The sequence below is a fragment of the Vicugna pacos genome, chromosome 22 (assembly GCF_048564905.1).
Source record: "Vicugna pacos chromosome 22, VicPac4, whole genome shotgun sequence".
In the NCBI taxonomy this organism is placed as follows: Eukaryota; Metazoa; Chordata; class Mammalia; order Artiodactyla; family Camelidae; genus Vicugna; species Vicugna pacos.
The window spans coordinates 11,047,408-11,062,389 of record NC_133008.1 but is presented as its reverse complement, the minus strand read 5'-3'; the positions used below and the strand labels follow the sequence as shown (position 1 = coordinate 11,062,389).

At 37.8% G+C, this 14,982-nt stretch overlaps 1 protein-coding gene and 1 pseudogene across 5 annotated transcripts in view; one reads left to right on the top strand and one right to left on the bottom strand.

The window, feature by feature from the left end:
* The window catches only part of CREBRF (CREB3 regulatory factor), a 50,345-nt gene extending 36,163 nt beyond the window's left edge, over positions 1-14,182 (top strand). For all 5 annotated transcript variants that reach the window (XM_072947227.1, XM_072947222.1, XM_072947223.1 and 2 more), the window contains 2 exons: positions 388-510; positions 8,483-14,182. In XM_072947227.1, the coding sequence (XP_072803328.1) occupies positions 388-510; positions 8,483-8,598 (239 nt within the window). In that variant the 3' untranslated portion in view covers positions 8,599-14,182. The remainder of the gene's footprint in view (positions 1-387; positions 511-8,482) is intronic.
* Positions 5,765-6,801, bottom strand: LOC102526595 (N-glycosylase/DNA lyase pseudogene; annotated as a pseudogene).
* Positions 14,183-14,982: the final 800 nt, after the last annotated feature.

Genomic DNA, 14,982 nt, shown 5'->3' with positions numbered 1-14,982 from the left:
GGGGAAATTTATTTTTCAAGCTTTGTCTTTGAAGGACTCTGTTTGATTTATTTAATAAACATTTACTAAGACCCTCTGATTCGATATACCAGGCACTGTCATAGGCCTTAAAACTGTGAAGACAAGTAGGGCAAATTGCTTACAGGGTAGTGGACACTGATATGTGTCCACAACGTGTTATCAAAAGTGGCACATCATTTGAAATTAGTCTCTTGTGTAAGAGAGAAGGTTTATAACCATACTGCTTAGTGTTTTCTTACATATTCTTCAATGTATTGAATACATTGAATGTATTATAAATTCTTTTAATTGAATATCTATTATTACCTAGTAAAAGTAAATTTTTCTGTTAGTGACATGTTCCAAGTGTCTTGTTCTGTCTTACAGATAATTTATTATTTGTAATCAACTCCATCAAGCAAGAGATTGTAAACCGAGTACAGAATCCAAGAGAGGAAAGAGGACCCAACATGGGACAGAAGCTTGAAATCCTCATTAAAGATACTCTTGGTAAGAAGAATATTGGATAAATTAATAACAAATAATAACATGTAATGTAAGATACATGATTCAAAGGGATACAAATTGTTTTAAGGAAAAACTCAAGTGCTCTCATGGTGGTCACTCTCCTCTACAAGTAGTTTTTGTCTCTTGAGATTTAGCATTTGTACACGTGTCCTGTTGGTTAGCACAATTTATTACTCAGACTTCATCACTGAATGGTTTTAACACTTAGGAAAGATAAACTTCTAGCAACTTTAACCTTCTGTGGGGAAAATAAAGATCCCTGAGCTTGTCAAGCCTGCAGTTTATCCTTCGGTGGAGTTTCCTACCCATTTATAGGATTCTAACAAACGTGATCATCTGGTTTTCCATCCCTGAACAGATTGTATAACATGGGGGAGGAACAGCGAGGCGTGCATGCTGAAGGCAGGCAGAGCGATGCCTGACGGGGAGGATAGAGGGAGCTGATGCACACAAAGACATGAGAACCCCCGAGGCCCAGGAGCTCAGCTGTCGTAGGAGCAAATCACCCCATGATCAGTAGCATCCCAGGGGCTTTACGGCATAGCACAATCCATGAAAACCCTGAAGCATCATGAAATTGGTTCAGCTATATTATATATTCTTTGTTTAACAGTATTTATTCTAGGACTGTCTCTTAAATACCAGTTCTGACATAGTCATTGTGTAGAGTGGTAAACTTTAGTTACCTGAGCATTTTCTTCCAGTTCATTTTTCCTGATGATGCTGACTGTGTATTGAATTAGGTAACTTAAAAGAAGCAGAGTTTACTTTTCCATCATTAGTTAGTTACTTACTTTAATTTTAGGGTGCCAACACTATAATTTAATTTTTTTAAATGGTAAATATCTTGGAATTCGTTAAGACAATTTTTTGACTTCCAGTTATTATAAACTCATTCATTCCACAAAATTTTTTCAGCGCCTACTGTGTGCCAGGCTTTGGGGGGATACAGGGTTAATACGCTGAGACTTGGTTGCTGCTCTTCTTACCAAGTTTGTAATCTAAACCAATGAAAGACAACAAACAGAAAAACAAAAACAAATAACATTGTGGCAACTGCAATAAAGAACTCAAGATGCTAAATAGAGTGGAGTGAGTGAGAATATTTTATTTCTGTTTTTACAGAGAGACTACTCATAGCTACCAAAATGATTGCATTTTGTTTAATTGAAAATACATATTGAATGCTCCCATTCATTTAGTAAGTTTCTCATGGTCTTTGAAATTATATATTAGTTTCTCTTATCAGCATTGTGTTCATACTGAATGTAAAATATGCTAATATTTTCCTAAACAACCACTTCCTTCTTAACTTCCGTGTAGATTAATTCCACACCCAAATACTAAGCAAAACAGGGAATAGTAATGATGAATTTGCTTGACTTTTACTTCAAATGAATTGATACTATTTTAGTGTTTTATATCTTCTTTCATAGCATTTCTGTTTCCTTTCTTATTCTTTAAAATCATTTTCAGTTTTCTTTTGTTAGGTAGACGGAGGGATTTAATGTTACAAGAAAAAATTCTTCCTACCTTTTTTTATTAATTTAGAGGTCTTATATATTGATAAGCTTGTGTTTTTCCCTATATACCTGGTTGTCAGTTTTACCAGGTACAGTCTTTGACTCACATTTTCTTGCCTGGAGTATTTTAAATATGTTTCTGCATTTTTCTTCTGGCAGAAAGTATTGCTATTGAAAGGCTAATAATTGCCTAATTTTTTTCCCATTATGTCATTTGCCATTTTTGCCCAGATGTCAACAGGATTGTTTTTCTTTAAATCCCAGTCATTTTACTAGACCGTGTCTTGGAGTTGGTCATTTTAGGTTGATATTCACATGTATGCTCTGTGCTCTTTCTGAATGTAATTTTAGATCTTTTTAGCAAAATGATGTGTACCACAAGTCCAGCTAACATTCATCAATATATGTAGTTGCAAAATATTTTTTCTTGTGATGTTTTTTGAGATCCTCCCTACTAGCTACTTTTGGATATACAGTACCATATTATTAACTGTAGTCACCATGCTGCACATTACATCTCTATGACTTATTCATCCTATAACTGGAAATTGGTATATTTTGACCACCTTTCATCCATTTTGCCCAATCCCTACTCCTGCCTCAGGCAGCCACCAGTCTGTTTTCTGTATCAGTGAGCTTGAGGGGGTTTTGTTGTTTTTTTGTGTGGTTTTTGGTTTGTTTATTTTTAGATTCCACATATAAGTGACATCATACGGTATTTATCTTATTCTGTCTGATGTATTTCACGTAACATCATGCCTTCCGTGTCCATGCATGTTGTCAGAGATGGCAAGATTTCATTCTTTTTTATGGCTGAATGATATTCCAGTGGGGTGTGTGTCTGTGTCTGTGTTTGTACACCACAATTTTTTTATCCATTCATCTATTGATGGACATATAGGTTGTTTCCATGTCTTGGCTACTATAATGTTATAATTAACATGGGGCTTTATTTCTAATTCTTTCCTGAATTTTTATATTTCTGATTTGTGTTTCTTATGTCTTAAAGCATTTGCTTAATGTCTTTAGTTAATTTTGAAATAACAGTGGGTATGGTTTTCACCCATTTTGTGGTCATGTCTTCCAGGCATGCTCTCATTGGTTGCAGGAGTCTCTTATTCCCTTTTTTTCTTACTCCTTTTTTATGGGATTTTGACCTTGTTGCTTTTCTGTTAATCATTTGTATGTGAAATGAGTTTTTCTGAACTTTAAAAAGAAAGTTTGCTTCAAGATAGTTTTTCTAACTTCAAACTTAACAGAGTGTCCCGTGTTTTCAGGAAACGTAAAAAAATGTCTCGTATGCGTTCATGAGATGGTCATTCTGGTCCAGCCAAAAGAGGGGACACAGGAGAGGAGCAGGAAAAGAAAGTTCATCCTAGAGAGACAGAGTCACCACATGCCGCGAGGGGGCCACACGAGGGGAGCACTAAGGGAGCAGGCGCAACCCATCAGGTCAGGAGGAAACAGGGAGAGAACAAAGGAAGCTGTGGGCAGGTGCCTTTATCAGGGGTCAGGGCGAAGTGCAAAGGCAGAAGGTGTGAGGGGACTTCTTGGGTGCATTTGAATGTCACTAGGCCACTCTATTTTAATTCTCAACAGTGCTGGCCTGTGTCCTACGAGGGAGTCCTGGCTGGCCATGTTTTCTGAGTTCACAGATGCTGGACTGCTCCAGCCCCTTCACATCTGACTGTGGGCCCCACACTCACCTTATACTCATTGTTCGTTTAGACGGGCTCTCACAGCCTCGGCTGCCCTCCAGTTGTCCTCTCGTCCCTCCCAGCGATTAACCTGCTGGCCACTTCAGGTGGCCAGGTTCTCAGGTCCACTACTTCCTTTTGACTCGTCCCACACAAGTAGTAATAATGTGAATGCCAGGCGGCTCAGTGCCTTTGGTAGTTCATTCCTGTCTTCTTGAATTTTGAGGTTCATGGAGATAACTTGTCACTTGTTAAAGTTTTCCATGGTTTTTTTATTTGATTGCTCTGTTTTTATGTGAGGAGTTGAGGAGATTAAAAATCCATGTTGCAATATGACTATCTTCCCAGAATTCCCCTCTGGGGCAGTTTATTTTTAATTTTTATTGAAAAAAATTGGGGGGGGGATAATTATGTTTATTTATTTATTTAATGGAGGTGCTGGGGATTGAACCCAGGACCTCATGCATGCTAAGCATGTACTCTACCACTGAGCTGTACCCTCCCCACCTTGGAGCAGATTAAATATGTTGGAGCTCCTTTTCCTGAAAGGTTGTAGAATACTCTTTTGAAACTGTCTGGCCCAGTGTGGTTTTGTGATTCACTCTTTGAAAACTTTCTTTATGTCCTCTATGATAATTTGTCTGTCAGATTACAAGTTCTTCTGGAATCAGTTTTGATAATTTGTATATCGCAGAAGACTACCCACTTCCTCCAGGCTGTCAGATTTATTAAAATTGAGCAAAACAATCTTTGTTTCTTAATTTCCTTTGTATCGGTGGTTAGCGCTACATTTTTCATTTCTTTTTTTATATCTATCATGTTCACCTTTTTTTCTTGAAATGATTGGTTTCAGGTTATTCTACTCCCTCTCCTCCAAAGAACTAGCTCTTGAATATATCAGTTCTTTTAATTTCTTCAGTTAGATGTTTAATTCATTTCTTTTTATTCCTTCTCACTCACTAATATAATTAAAAATCTTTGACATTTCTTCCAAGCACTGCTTAGTTGTATCTCACAGATTCCGATGAATCATATTTTAATTGTTTTCTGAATACTTTGAAATTTTAGGTTTGATTTACTCTTTGACCCAAGGAATTTTTGAGAGAGATTTAAAATTTTCCAGAAGACAGGGAATATTATCTTCTGGTTTTATTATTATGTTCTTTTGTGATTTATTGAGATTTTTTTAGCTACCTATTATATGATTATAATTTTAAATACCTTGTGGGCATTTGTAAAGAAGATATATTTTCTGTTTTATATTAAAACTCCAATATATGTTAATTTGCTAATCTTAATTAAATCTTCTTTTCCTTTTGATTTTTGTAAGAGTTGTTCATTTACTCTGTAGTACTGAGAAAGGCCCCCACTCATGTGTTTCAATTTCTTCTCATATTTTGTGTTTTGGTTTTTGAATGCTGGATGTTTGAGTATGATTTTTACGACTAGGTCTTCATTGTAGATTGCAGTCTTTATCATCAAGAAGCACACATCTTTTGTTTACAGTTTTTTCCCTGAATTCGGTCTTGTCTGATATTACAGTCATGAATGCAGCTTATTATTTGTATTTGCTAGGTATTCCTTTGCTTGTTAGTCTTTTATTTGCAATCTTTCTAAATTACTTTTATTAGATACATCTCTTTTTAAAAGATCTTAGATTAAAATTTTAATTTAATTTTAATCACATGCCATAAAATTCACTCTTAGATATTTATGTATAACTTATAGTTGGATTTTCTTTGTTAGCCAGTCTAGAAGTTCTTCTTTAATAGGTGAATTTAGCTCATTTTTTTTTCCATACAAATGTTTCTGTTTTATTGTTCCTTCTTGTAATAGAAGAGGTTAAAACCACAGGTAGCTCTGTTTCCCCTGACAAACCACACCCTATATTGTTGACCAACTGCTTGATTTGAGGGTGCCTGACTCCTGAGCCCCCTTTCCAACAAGACTAGATGGGGGAGAGAAGTGGGGAATTGAGGGGGGTGTTTGGGGAATCCCTGTGTCCAGTGCTCCCACCTAGCCTTCCAGCCCCATGTATCTCTTTCTGCACTTTGCTGGTGGCTCCTGAGCTCGGTGGGCTTGGTGCAGGTCAGCACTGAACAGCGCTGCTTGGCCCCAGCCAGCATAAGGTCCCCACAGGCTCCGGAAAAGGTTTCTCAGTTCCTTGTTGGCTTGGGGGCTCGGACCCTTGGCTTGGTTGGTAGTGGGGTGCCAGCTGTAGTCACGCTGGGCGATCTGCCACATGTGGATGTCCACAGGCACAGCCTGGGGCTTGTCTAGGGCCATCAAGCAGATGCAGTCGGCCACCTTGGTGCCTACCCCTGTCAGGGTGCAGAGGGCCTTGTGGGCCTCCTTGTAAGGGGCCTTGCACAGCTGCTGCAGCCAGGGAAGTCCGCCCCATTCTTCCGGGATGGCTTGGGCACTGGCACTCACATAACGGGCACGGTACCCCAGGCCCAACTTTCTGAGCTGAGCTTCCACTTCCAGCCCAGCCAGGACCTGCAGCCTGGGGAAGCCACAGTAGGTGACGACATCAAGCTGGATGAGCCGAGGTCCGAAGGCCTGGCAGAGCCGCTCCACCGTGCCAGTGATGCGGGCAATGTTGTTGTAGGAGAAACAGATGAAGGAGAAAAGGCATTCGATGGGGTCCTGTTGCATGAGTCTCACACCTTGGAATTTCTGAGCCACCTCTTGAAAGTGAGGGTCCATGGAACTCCAATGGTGATACAGTTGAGCCAGGCTGACAACCAGCTGGAAGTACTGTCGCATGGCCTTTAGCTCTTCTGGTGTGGGTTTGCCAACCTGGCCCTTGTCCCCTCGGTACACAGTGCAGTAGAGCTGTTCCTCAGTCTGAGGCAGTGTCCATACCTGGTCCGCCAGCACGCCACTCCCGTGCGCAGGGCTTTGCTCCATCTACGGGAAAGACTGTCCAGAAGCCAGAATCAGGTCCAGGTGCAGCTCAGAGCGTGGACGGGGATGGAGGCCCACAGGGCAGGGACGGAGGCTAGAGTACGATGCCTCATGCTACCGGGCAGAAGGGAGAGGGCTAACATTTCCACGTCTGGACCCGCCCCATTATGGACCCACCCACTCAGAAGAGTCCACTCGCCGCCAAGAGACCACACCCCCACTAAGGCCACACTCCTCAAGTAGCTCATTTTTATTTATTGATGTATGTTGGGTTTTAGTTCTGTCATCAGAAGATCTGTTAGGGTTTGTTCACATGGCTTTCTTGCCTTTTTATGTCATTCCCTGTGTGATCCATTATTACAGTTTCATTTTTGTATGTGTCCCTGATAATTTGCAGGCCCTGCATTTTTGTCTTGCAGGTTCACTCTTTAACTGTAACATAACATGTATACTTAATTTTTTCCCTCAACTCTTCATTTACGATATCAATCCTACAAGAAAAGTAGAAAGAAACAGTACAATGAACATCTGTGTATCATTCACCTAGATTCACCGGTTGTTAATATTTTGCTGCATTTGCTTTATTTCTGCCTCTGTCTACATTTTTCCCCTAAATATTTGAAGGTAACTTGTAAACATGTGACTCTTCCTCCCTAACTACTGCTTCAGCGTGGATTTCTCAAGAACGGGACATTTTCTTACTTAGACATAAGACTCATATCACTTCCTGCTTCACATTGATACAATACCTATGTGGAGTCCATATTTGAATTTCCCCAGTTGTCTCAGTAATGTCCTTTATAACCTTTTTGTTTTTGATCCAGTTAAGGATCATGCATTACATTTAGTTGTCTTTTTTTTTTTTCTGTCTCCTTTAATCTAGATGAGTCTCCCAGCCTGTTTTTTCCCGTGAAAAAATCCAGGTAGTTGACCTTGTAAAATGCCCCACTATCTATATTTGTTTCCTCGTGATTCGATGCAGTTACATTTTCTTGGCAAAAATACATTGCAGGTTATATATCCTTCTCATTCCATCGATTAAGAAGCATCTATTATCAGTTTGTCCCATTACTGTCACACAGAATTTGACTACAGGGTTGAGGTGGTGTCAGTTCTCTATTTTTTACAGTATCTTTTGGCTTCTTATGAGCAATGACTAAATAGTATTTTTCTGCTTCCATATCCTTTTAATCACTTACTATTTTTATTACTTTTGGAACACTTATACCTGTGTTACTTAAAATCAATAAATCAAATATTTTTGACCTCAGCTGTAGAAGATAAGGAAGATGGAAAAAACCCAACATACCTGCAGTGTCTCCCACCTTTCCTTCCTCTTCTCTTCCAACTTGGCTGATTCATTCACTCTTCTTTAAAATAAGGAAAAGGGGACATAAAATTTATCCAATCACTATGAAAGTGACTGAAAACATCCTTCAGATCTATGTTTTCAGTCATGTGGGTGAAGCCCGTCCATGAGATGCAGTGAGGTTGGAGCGGCTGGAAGACACTCGCTGAGAGAACAGGGGAATACATGCGTAGTGGGCTTAGGGACCAGTCCCTGTCGGCAGGCCTGGGGCTTGGGTTTGGACTATTATTACTTGTCTCTACCCTGCTGTAAAATGTTGATTAACCATTCTTCATGGTTATCCTTGGTTTAACCCTTCTAATCTTAAAATTGTAGGCCCTAACTCAGTGGGTAGAATTATTTTCTGGGCTCAGTAGCAAGCAGCCAAGCACTCATCTGGGACCAGTCCTGAGAGAGGGTTCCCCCTGACCCTCACCTTCATATGTGTCTAAGTGTGCCTTTTATTCTTTTCTTAGGTCTCCCAGTTGCTGGGCAAACCTCAGAATTTGTTAACCAAGTGTTGGAGAAGACGGCAGAAGGCAATCCCACTGGAGGCCTTGTAGGACTAAGGATACCAACATCAAAAGTGTAGTCAGCCTCATTGGACCACTGGTCAGAAATGTCTGTGTTTGTCATGTTATTCATTGTAAATTTTCATTCTGTTTTGCATGTCAGCTTAGCATTATGTAAACATTTACAATTAGGTTACATTGTTTTAAGAACTAAGTAGCATAAGTGAAGCATGATCCAAAATACTTGATTATTACATTTTCAGAGCATAAACCATGGTTAAAACTGCTACTGGTATCAGAATTGAAACTCACACATTAGGAGATGTTTAGATACAGATTGCAGAGTCCGTTAGAGCAAAGCATTTTGGAAGAGCGAAGATCATAGTAAATGCCAAATATTGTGGCAGGTTTATGCTCTGAATCACACAAAAAAATTGAGGAAGCATTTTTTTAAACATTCAATTTAGATTGTTTTTAGAATTACTGCTTTTTGTTCTAATTTTCCACAACCATTAATCTCACTTGTACATGGCACAACCCAGCACTCACGCCCATGTGCCATATTAGATGTTCATTTTCCGAGCTCAATATGGTCTATATAAATATATATATAAATATATATAATGTCTGTGCAAGTAAGAAAAAAAAAGCATATTCTTTGTGCCTTGTATTTTGGGGAAACTATAAAACTGGTAATATTTTGTATGATGAAAATCCTAATGAGGAAAAACAAGATATATAGATGGAAAATTATGGGGTTTAAATGTTTTTTTGTTCCAACTCTTTTTCAAATTTTTTGAATGTATATAGGACTATGTTGAAATGTAGATATATGCCACAGAGTCTGTGTATTGTATAAAAAACAAAACAAAAAAAACAAAAAAAAGATGGCTCTAGAAAACTCATATTTCGGTACTTGACCGGAAGAAGACAAATACTTGCACATTATTGCGATTGTTTTATTTTTTGTACCAAAGACAAATGCAACTGATATGGCAAACTGCCAGTCTAAGTAAAGTTTTGCACAGCTTACATGATACTGTATGAATGTATGAAAAAAAAAAAGGAGAAAAAAAAAAGAAAAACGAAAAGGTCAGGGTTAGGGATCTTACTGAACTGTGAATTTTATTTCTGTTTGGGTCCAATTATCTACAGAAGGAGCATCCACACATACAAATATTATTTTGCTGTTCCTCTAGTTCGCTTCCATAGTAGATAAGTTGGTGACCATTTAGGTGTCTGTAAGTCTTTTTATTTCTGCACTTATTGTAGGAAATTTTAATATATTTCATTTTAGTAAGCTATTGGTAAAATAGTTTTTGACCTTGAAAATTAAAAAGTTTATTTAGCTTATTGTAGTATAATTCCACCAAACAACCAAAATACAGATTATTTTTATTGTATTATGTATATATATGTAAAGAAAGAAAAAAGCTAAAAATATCTAATTCTTTAGTTGCCACTTTTCCAATTGATGTATTATTGTGCATGTAATATTTTCAAAGATCAACACAAGCTTAAAACAAAAACAAAAACAATTTATAGATTTTTATATTTTTGTACAGGTATTTTCAAACTAGCTTCTTCAAACTTAACATGTGACTTATTCCTCTTCTATAGTTTCTAGAACTGAGAAATATTAACACATTTAGTTTTTAGGTGCTCTTTTTTGCTCACATAAAACAGCTTCATTAGTCAGTGTTTTAACTGTGTTAAAGCTTTACCTCTTGATGAGAAATTTCTTATGTCAAGGCAGCATTATAAACCTTCCCTACAGATATTTCCATCCTGTCTCTCTTACTGTTTTATTTTCAAATCTTGTGTTTTGAACTCTGAAAACCGGTGGCTTAAAAATTATACTTAAAAAAAAATCCTATTTAGCCAGAAAAATACCAAATATTCCAGAGCTAGCTGCTGGGAAAGTATCTATTTCTCCAACTGTTTCTCCATTATCCCTTGGAGAATTTATTTGTAATTACATTCTGTCTATACAGTGTATTTCCTTTTTTTTTTCCTTCTCCCTCCCTATCACCCTTGCCCATTTATAAGTGATAGCACATGAAGCTGTAGCTTTTAAAGGTTTGATGCTAAAACACACAGTAACAACTGAGCAGTGTTGCTTTCGTGCTTCTTTGACATTATGAAAAAGAAACTCCGAGAAGGATTGTCTTAACACCTTAGCTGAACTGTGATGCACAGGATTTCCCTGCGTGCTCGGTGGAGAAGTACCTGGTTAGTGCACTCACACTAAACAGATGTTATAAGCTCAGATCCAGCAGTTTAATAGAATGTAAGTTGACTGTTTAAAGGTTTTCCTTTTTAGGTGGGAGAAGGCAAAGCACAGGTTTGTAACTTGGAAGTATATGAAGTTTTGACAGAGTATGTCTGGGAAATTGAAACATGATCCCAAATATGGCAGTTTTGCAATCAGGTGAAAATCACTTTATGATAAGAGATTCAGCTGATGAGGTTTATAAAATTGCCCCTTTCTAGCTGCTCTGTTAGGAATTCTGGTTTTTGATACCTTTTTCCTGTCTGCAAACCAGAATTTGATTTTTTGGTCTTGCATTTCAAAAAAAGACTTTGAATCTGTTTAGTAGATTCCATATCCTTGCATTTCAGTGTTTTATATGTACTACTTAAGTTAAATAGTTAAAAGCTTTTAAATAGTTGAGCTTTTTAATGTTGACACTTTATTTTGTACCTATTTATATATGTATGTATATCTTAGAAAAGCACTTTGTTAAAAAAAATTGCATTTTATATGATTCCTGCCATTTGCTGCTAAATCTGGGCTGGTCAGAATGCTGCAGCGATACTTGATCTAAATAAAACCTGGCAGTAAAATGTAGAGTGAAAGTTAAATCCTCTTGCTGTTTTAACTTTATCATAAAGATGATATAGGCAAGCTGTGCAGCTTTACATTTTAACCAGGGGACTCTGTGGCATTTAAAACCGTCTAGAAATGGTTGTACTTTAATGCCAGTAATAATCTGCTTCCTCTATTGTCATTAAAATATATACGTTTAGTGTATCACACAAACAGATCTTATAAGGGTAACGTAAAAACCCCAACAATTGTACGTGTTCTGTTTTTGAAAATTGTGGCATGTGTTCTTGGGTGAAGATCATTAGAGAAGAGCTCTCTAAAGGTTTTCTGTGTTCATACATGGTATACAGATAGCTCATAATGAAGTCCAGAGGCTTACTTTAAGTGAAGGCATTGTGAATTCACCTCAAACAAACCCATTGTTCCAAAAGTAGTTGTCAACTTTGACTTCTAGTACTACTATGATTTGAAAAAAAAAAAAAACGAAAAAGAAAAAACATTCTTCCTCGTTTCAGATACACTGGATTCTTTATAGAGTTTGTCTCCATATGAAAGCATGCTGTCCAGTTGTTCTCGTTAAGATCTCGTCTGAGTTTTGAATTGGGTGCCACACTGTGTCAGTCGGTATGACTGCTTGTTCTCCTGTACCATGTATGATGCTTGTCCTCGCCTAGACCCTTCATGACAGATTATGATGTGGCTTTATATTGTGCCTTACTTGTACATTTAAAACCAACCATCTTCATTCCCTCCCACTTCCTAAATCTTTCACTTTGACCTTTTTGGTAAGAGAATCAGAACTATTATAAAAACATCATGAAGGATTTCAGATGGGTATGGTTTCAGATTCCCTCTCTTTACTGTTATTTTATATTTGTATGAAAGACCAGTTTTGAATGGTCTTTGAATATGAGGGGGGAAGATGAGCAGTGGTTTCACTACATCCCTCTTTCCTAACTTTCTTGGATTTGTCATACATCTTCTTTCTGATGCTTGACTTTATTTGCTCCTTAGCAATAGTCTGCATTTAAAGAAAGGTGTGTTCCATTCATCAGCTTGAAATTTGACTATTTCATTTTTTCCAGAATTTTTTAGGAGAAGAGTACCCGTTTTGTTTGTTTTATAAAACAGATGACAAGTCTCTTTAAAAGAAAACAGAAGTACAGTACTTTTGAAATACAATGCTGTTAGTTTGAATTTCTTTTTTATATATAATATTCATACAATTATCTGATGTTTGCCTTCATTAATAAAGCTGTTAGTTTATTCACCAAAATGTCAAGAATGGATGTGCTTTTCTTTATTCCATACATTTAAAAATATTTTAGCTGCTAAGATTTAGTCAACTTTCTAAGAAACGAATTCAAGTTGCCTTCAGCAGGAATTAACAAAAACTTATGTTCCCTTTCTTTATATAGTCTTCCTAAAATTCTGTTCAAGTATTTTCTAGTTAATTATGTAACAGAATGTTAGCATCTCTCCAAATCTTGAAACTTGAATTTTGAGAATGCATTGAATTATGCTTTCAGTGTTAAAGTAAAAGGTTTCAGTTGTTCTTCTAGTGAAGTCTGTTGTGGAATACCATTTCCCATGGAACTGAGGCCACTTCCACAACTTCGCACAGTCCTGCAGTCTTGTTCTTCCCTTGGATCATGACAAATAAGTCTCACACAGTGCCGTAACACTTGTGGATTCTTTTGTAATCTTTGTAATCTCAATAAGGGCATTATGAGAAGATGACTCCATTTTTTTTTAATATTTCAAACACATTGGGATGTAACAATGAATGTCAACTGTAGGAATGGTTGTTTCGTTTTAAGGAATAAGCATGTTGGGGAAAGATGATGAAACTGTACTACTGAAAGTTTTACACTTCCGTAGGCAAGTGGGGTTATGTGTTGAAGCATAATCCTCGTGCTTAGTAACTGACTGAAATTGTAGAAATTACACCTAAGAAATGAATTATGCCAAATTGCCGTTTTCTTTTAGAAAAGAGAGATTTGGGGGTAGTGGTGAGGGAATAGAACCTTAAAACTACTTCCGAATAGTATTTTGGAACTGAAGACTTGGTGACCAGTGAAGAACATCGGAGTTAGGTATTTCAGTGTGCCAAGTTCGGGTGAACCAGGTTCGCCTCTTTCATAACCATGTAAACACAATGGTGTAGTTAATTAAATTCTGGGTGGATGGGAGCGGGACTGATTACTGTGTCTTGCCCTTCGCCCTTTGTTTTTTCAGAACCAAATAACAGAAATGTGTATGTGTGTACTGTATCTGCCTTTTCACCACATTTTTATGACACTGTATTCCACTGCCTGCTTTTCTTTTTTTTTTTTTAACCTTCTCTCCCTAGGATTTGTCCTAGAACTTAGCATTTGTGGTTAACAGTGATACTAGGGCTGACCGCACATAAGAAGTCATAAGAGAAGAGTGGAAAGGCAAGAATTCAAAGCATTTGTTCATACCAATGTGGCGACCTCTTCTGCATAGCTGCGTAGGCTCCTGTTTGTAACGCTACCATGAATATTCTGTAGTTCTGTTCCCCTCCCTCCCCCAACTGGAGCTATGAAACTTTTTATTGGATTCAGTCTTGTCTTTTGTCTAGAAAGAATTTTATCTTGTTGACGCATGAGCTGTTTAAAAATTATTCTATTAAATGTTGGTTAATAGTTGTGCAGTTTTTCTTTTCAGAAGAAAAGGCAATTCAAACGTTGCCTTTGTTTTCTGTCACCTTCCAACCCCTCGGCACTTCTAGTCAGATACAGATTCATCAGTGTATGCAACATCCTTTGTAATTTAAAATAAAAAAAAAGATGAAAAGAAAAGGTTCTGAATTGTTCGTCTCGTGTGTTCATCCTTCCTTTCCCTCTTGCTTTTCTGTTGCTTTCCAAGGTGACCACCTACTCCTCTTCGAAGTAGCCCACCGCAGACAGATTCCAAACTAAAGACAGTGCTGAACTCTTGACCGCGCTGCCCCCCTCCTGGTGTCGTGTACAAAGAGCTAACTTTTTTTTTTTTGACACTTTGGGCTGATTTTTCAATACTTGAGTGAAATTTAGCTATTATGTAGAATTATATGTTGATAAAAACTTTACATTCCTCATAGTTTAGAGCACAGTTTAGTTTATCTTTATTTCTTCTCCTTGATTCTTTGGCCAAGTTGATTTCTCTGAGGGAAATAAAGGATCTAGAGTCTCTCCTGCCTTAAGCCTTTGTATGTGTTTGTGTGTTTCATAATTCTAAGTAAGTCCCCTAATGAGGCTGGGTATGTCCAGTGAGCCCTTAAATCGGGGCTAGCAGTGTGTTCCTTCGGCCAACAAACATTTGTTTAGCACTTACTCTGCCAAGACTTGGGCTAGAGGTACTGGGCTAGAAGGAGATTGAAGAGATTTCCAGGAACTCTGGAGTAGGCTGAGGGAGGCCACCTGTGAACAGGACCGCAGAGCAACACGAGCTGTTACAAAGGGTTCTAGGTGCATTAGCACAAAGGTGTATTTGCGAGGACAGAGGCGGGATATGTTAGAGAATTGAGAGACTTTGTTCATGACATCCCTGGTCCCTTGAAGAAGCCCCTTCTGCTTCATTTGAGTGACAGCAAGGCTGTCAGGAAGCAAAGTAGACCTGGCCTCTCATG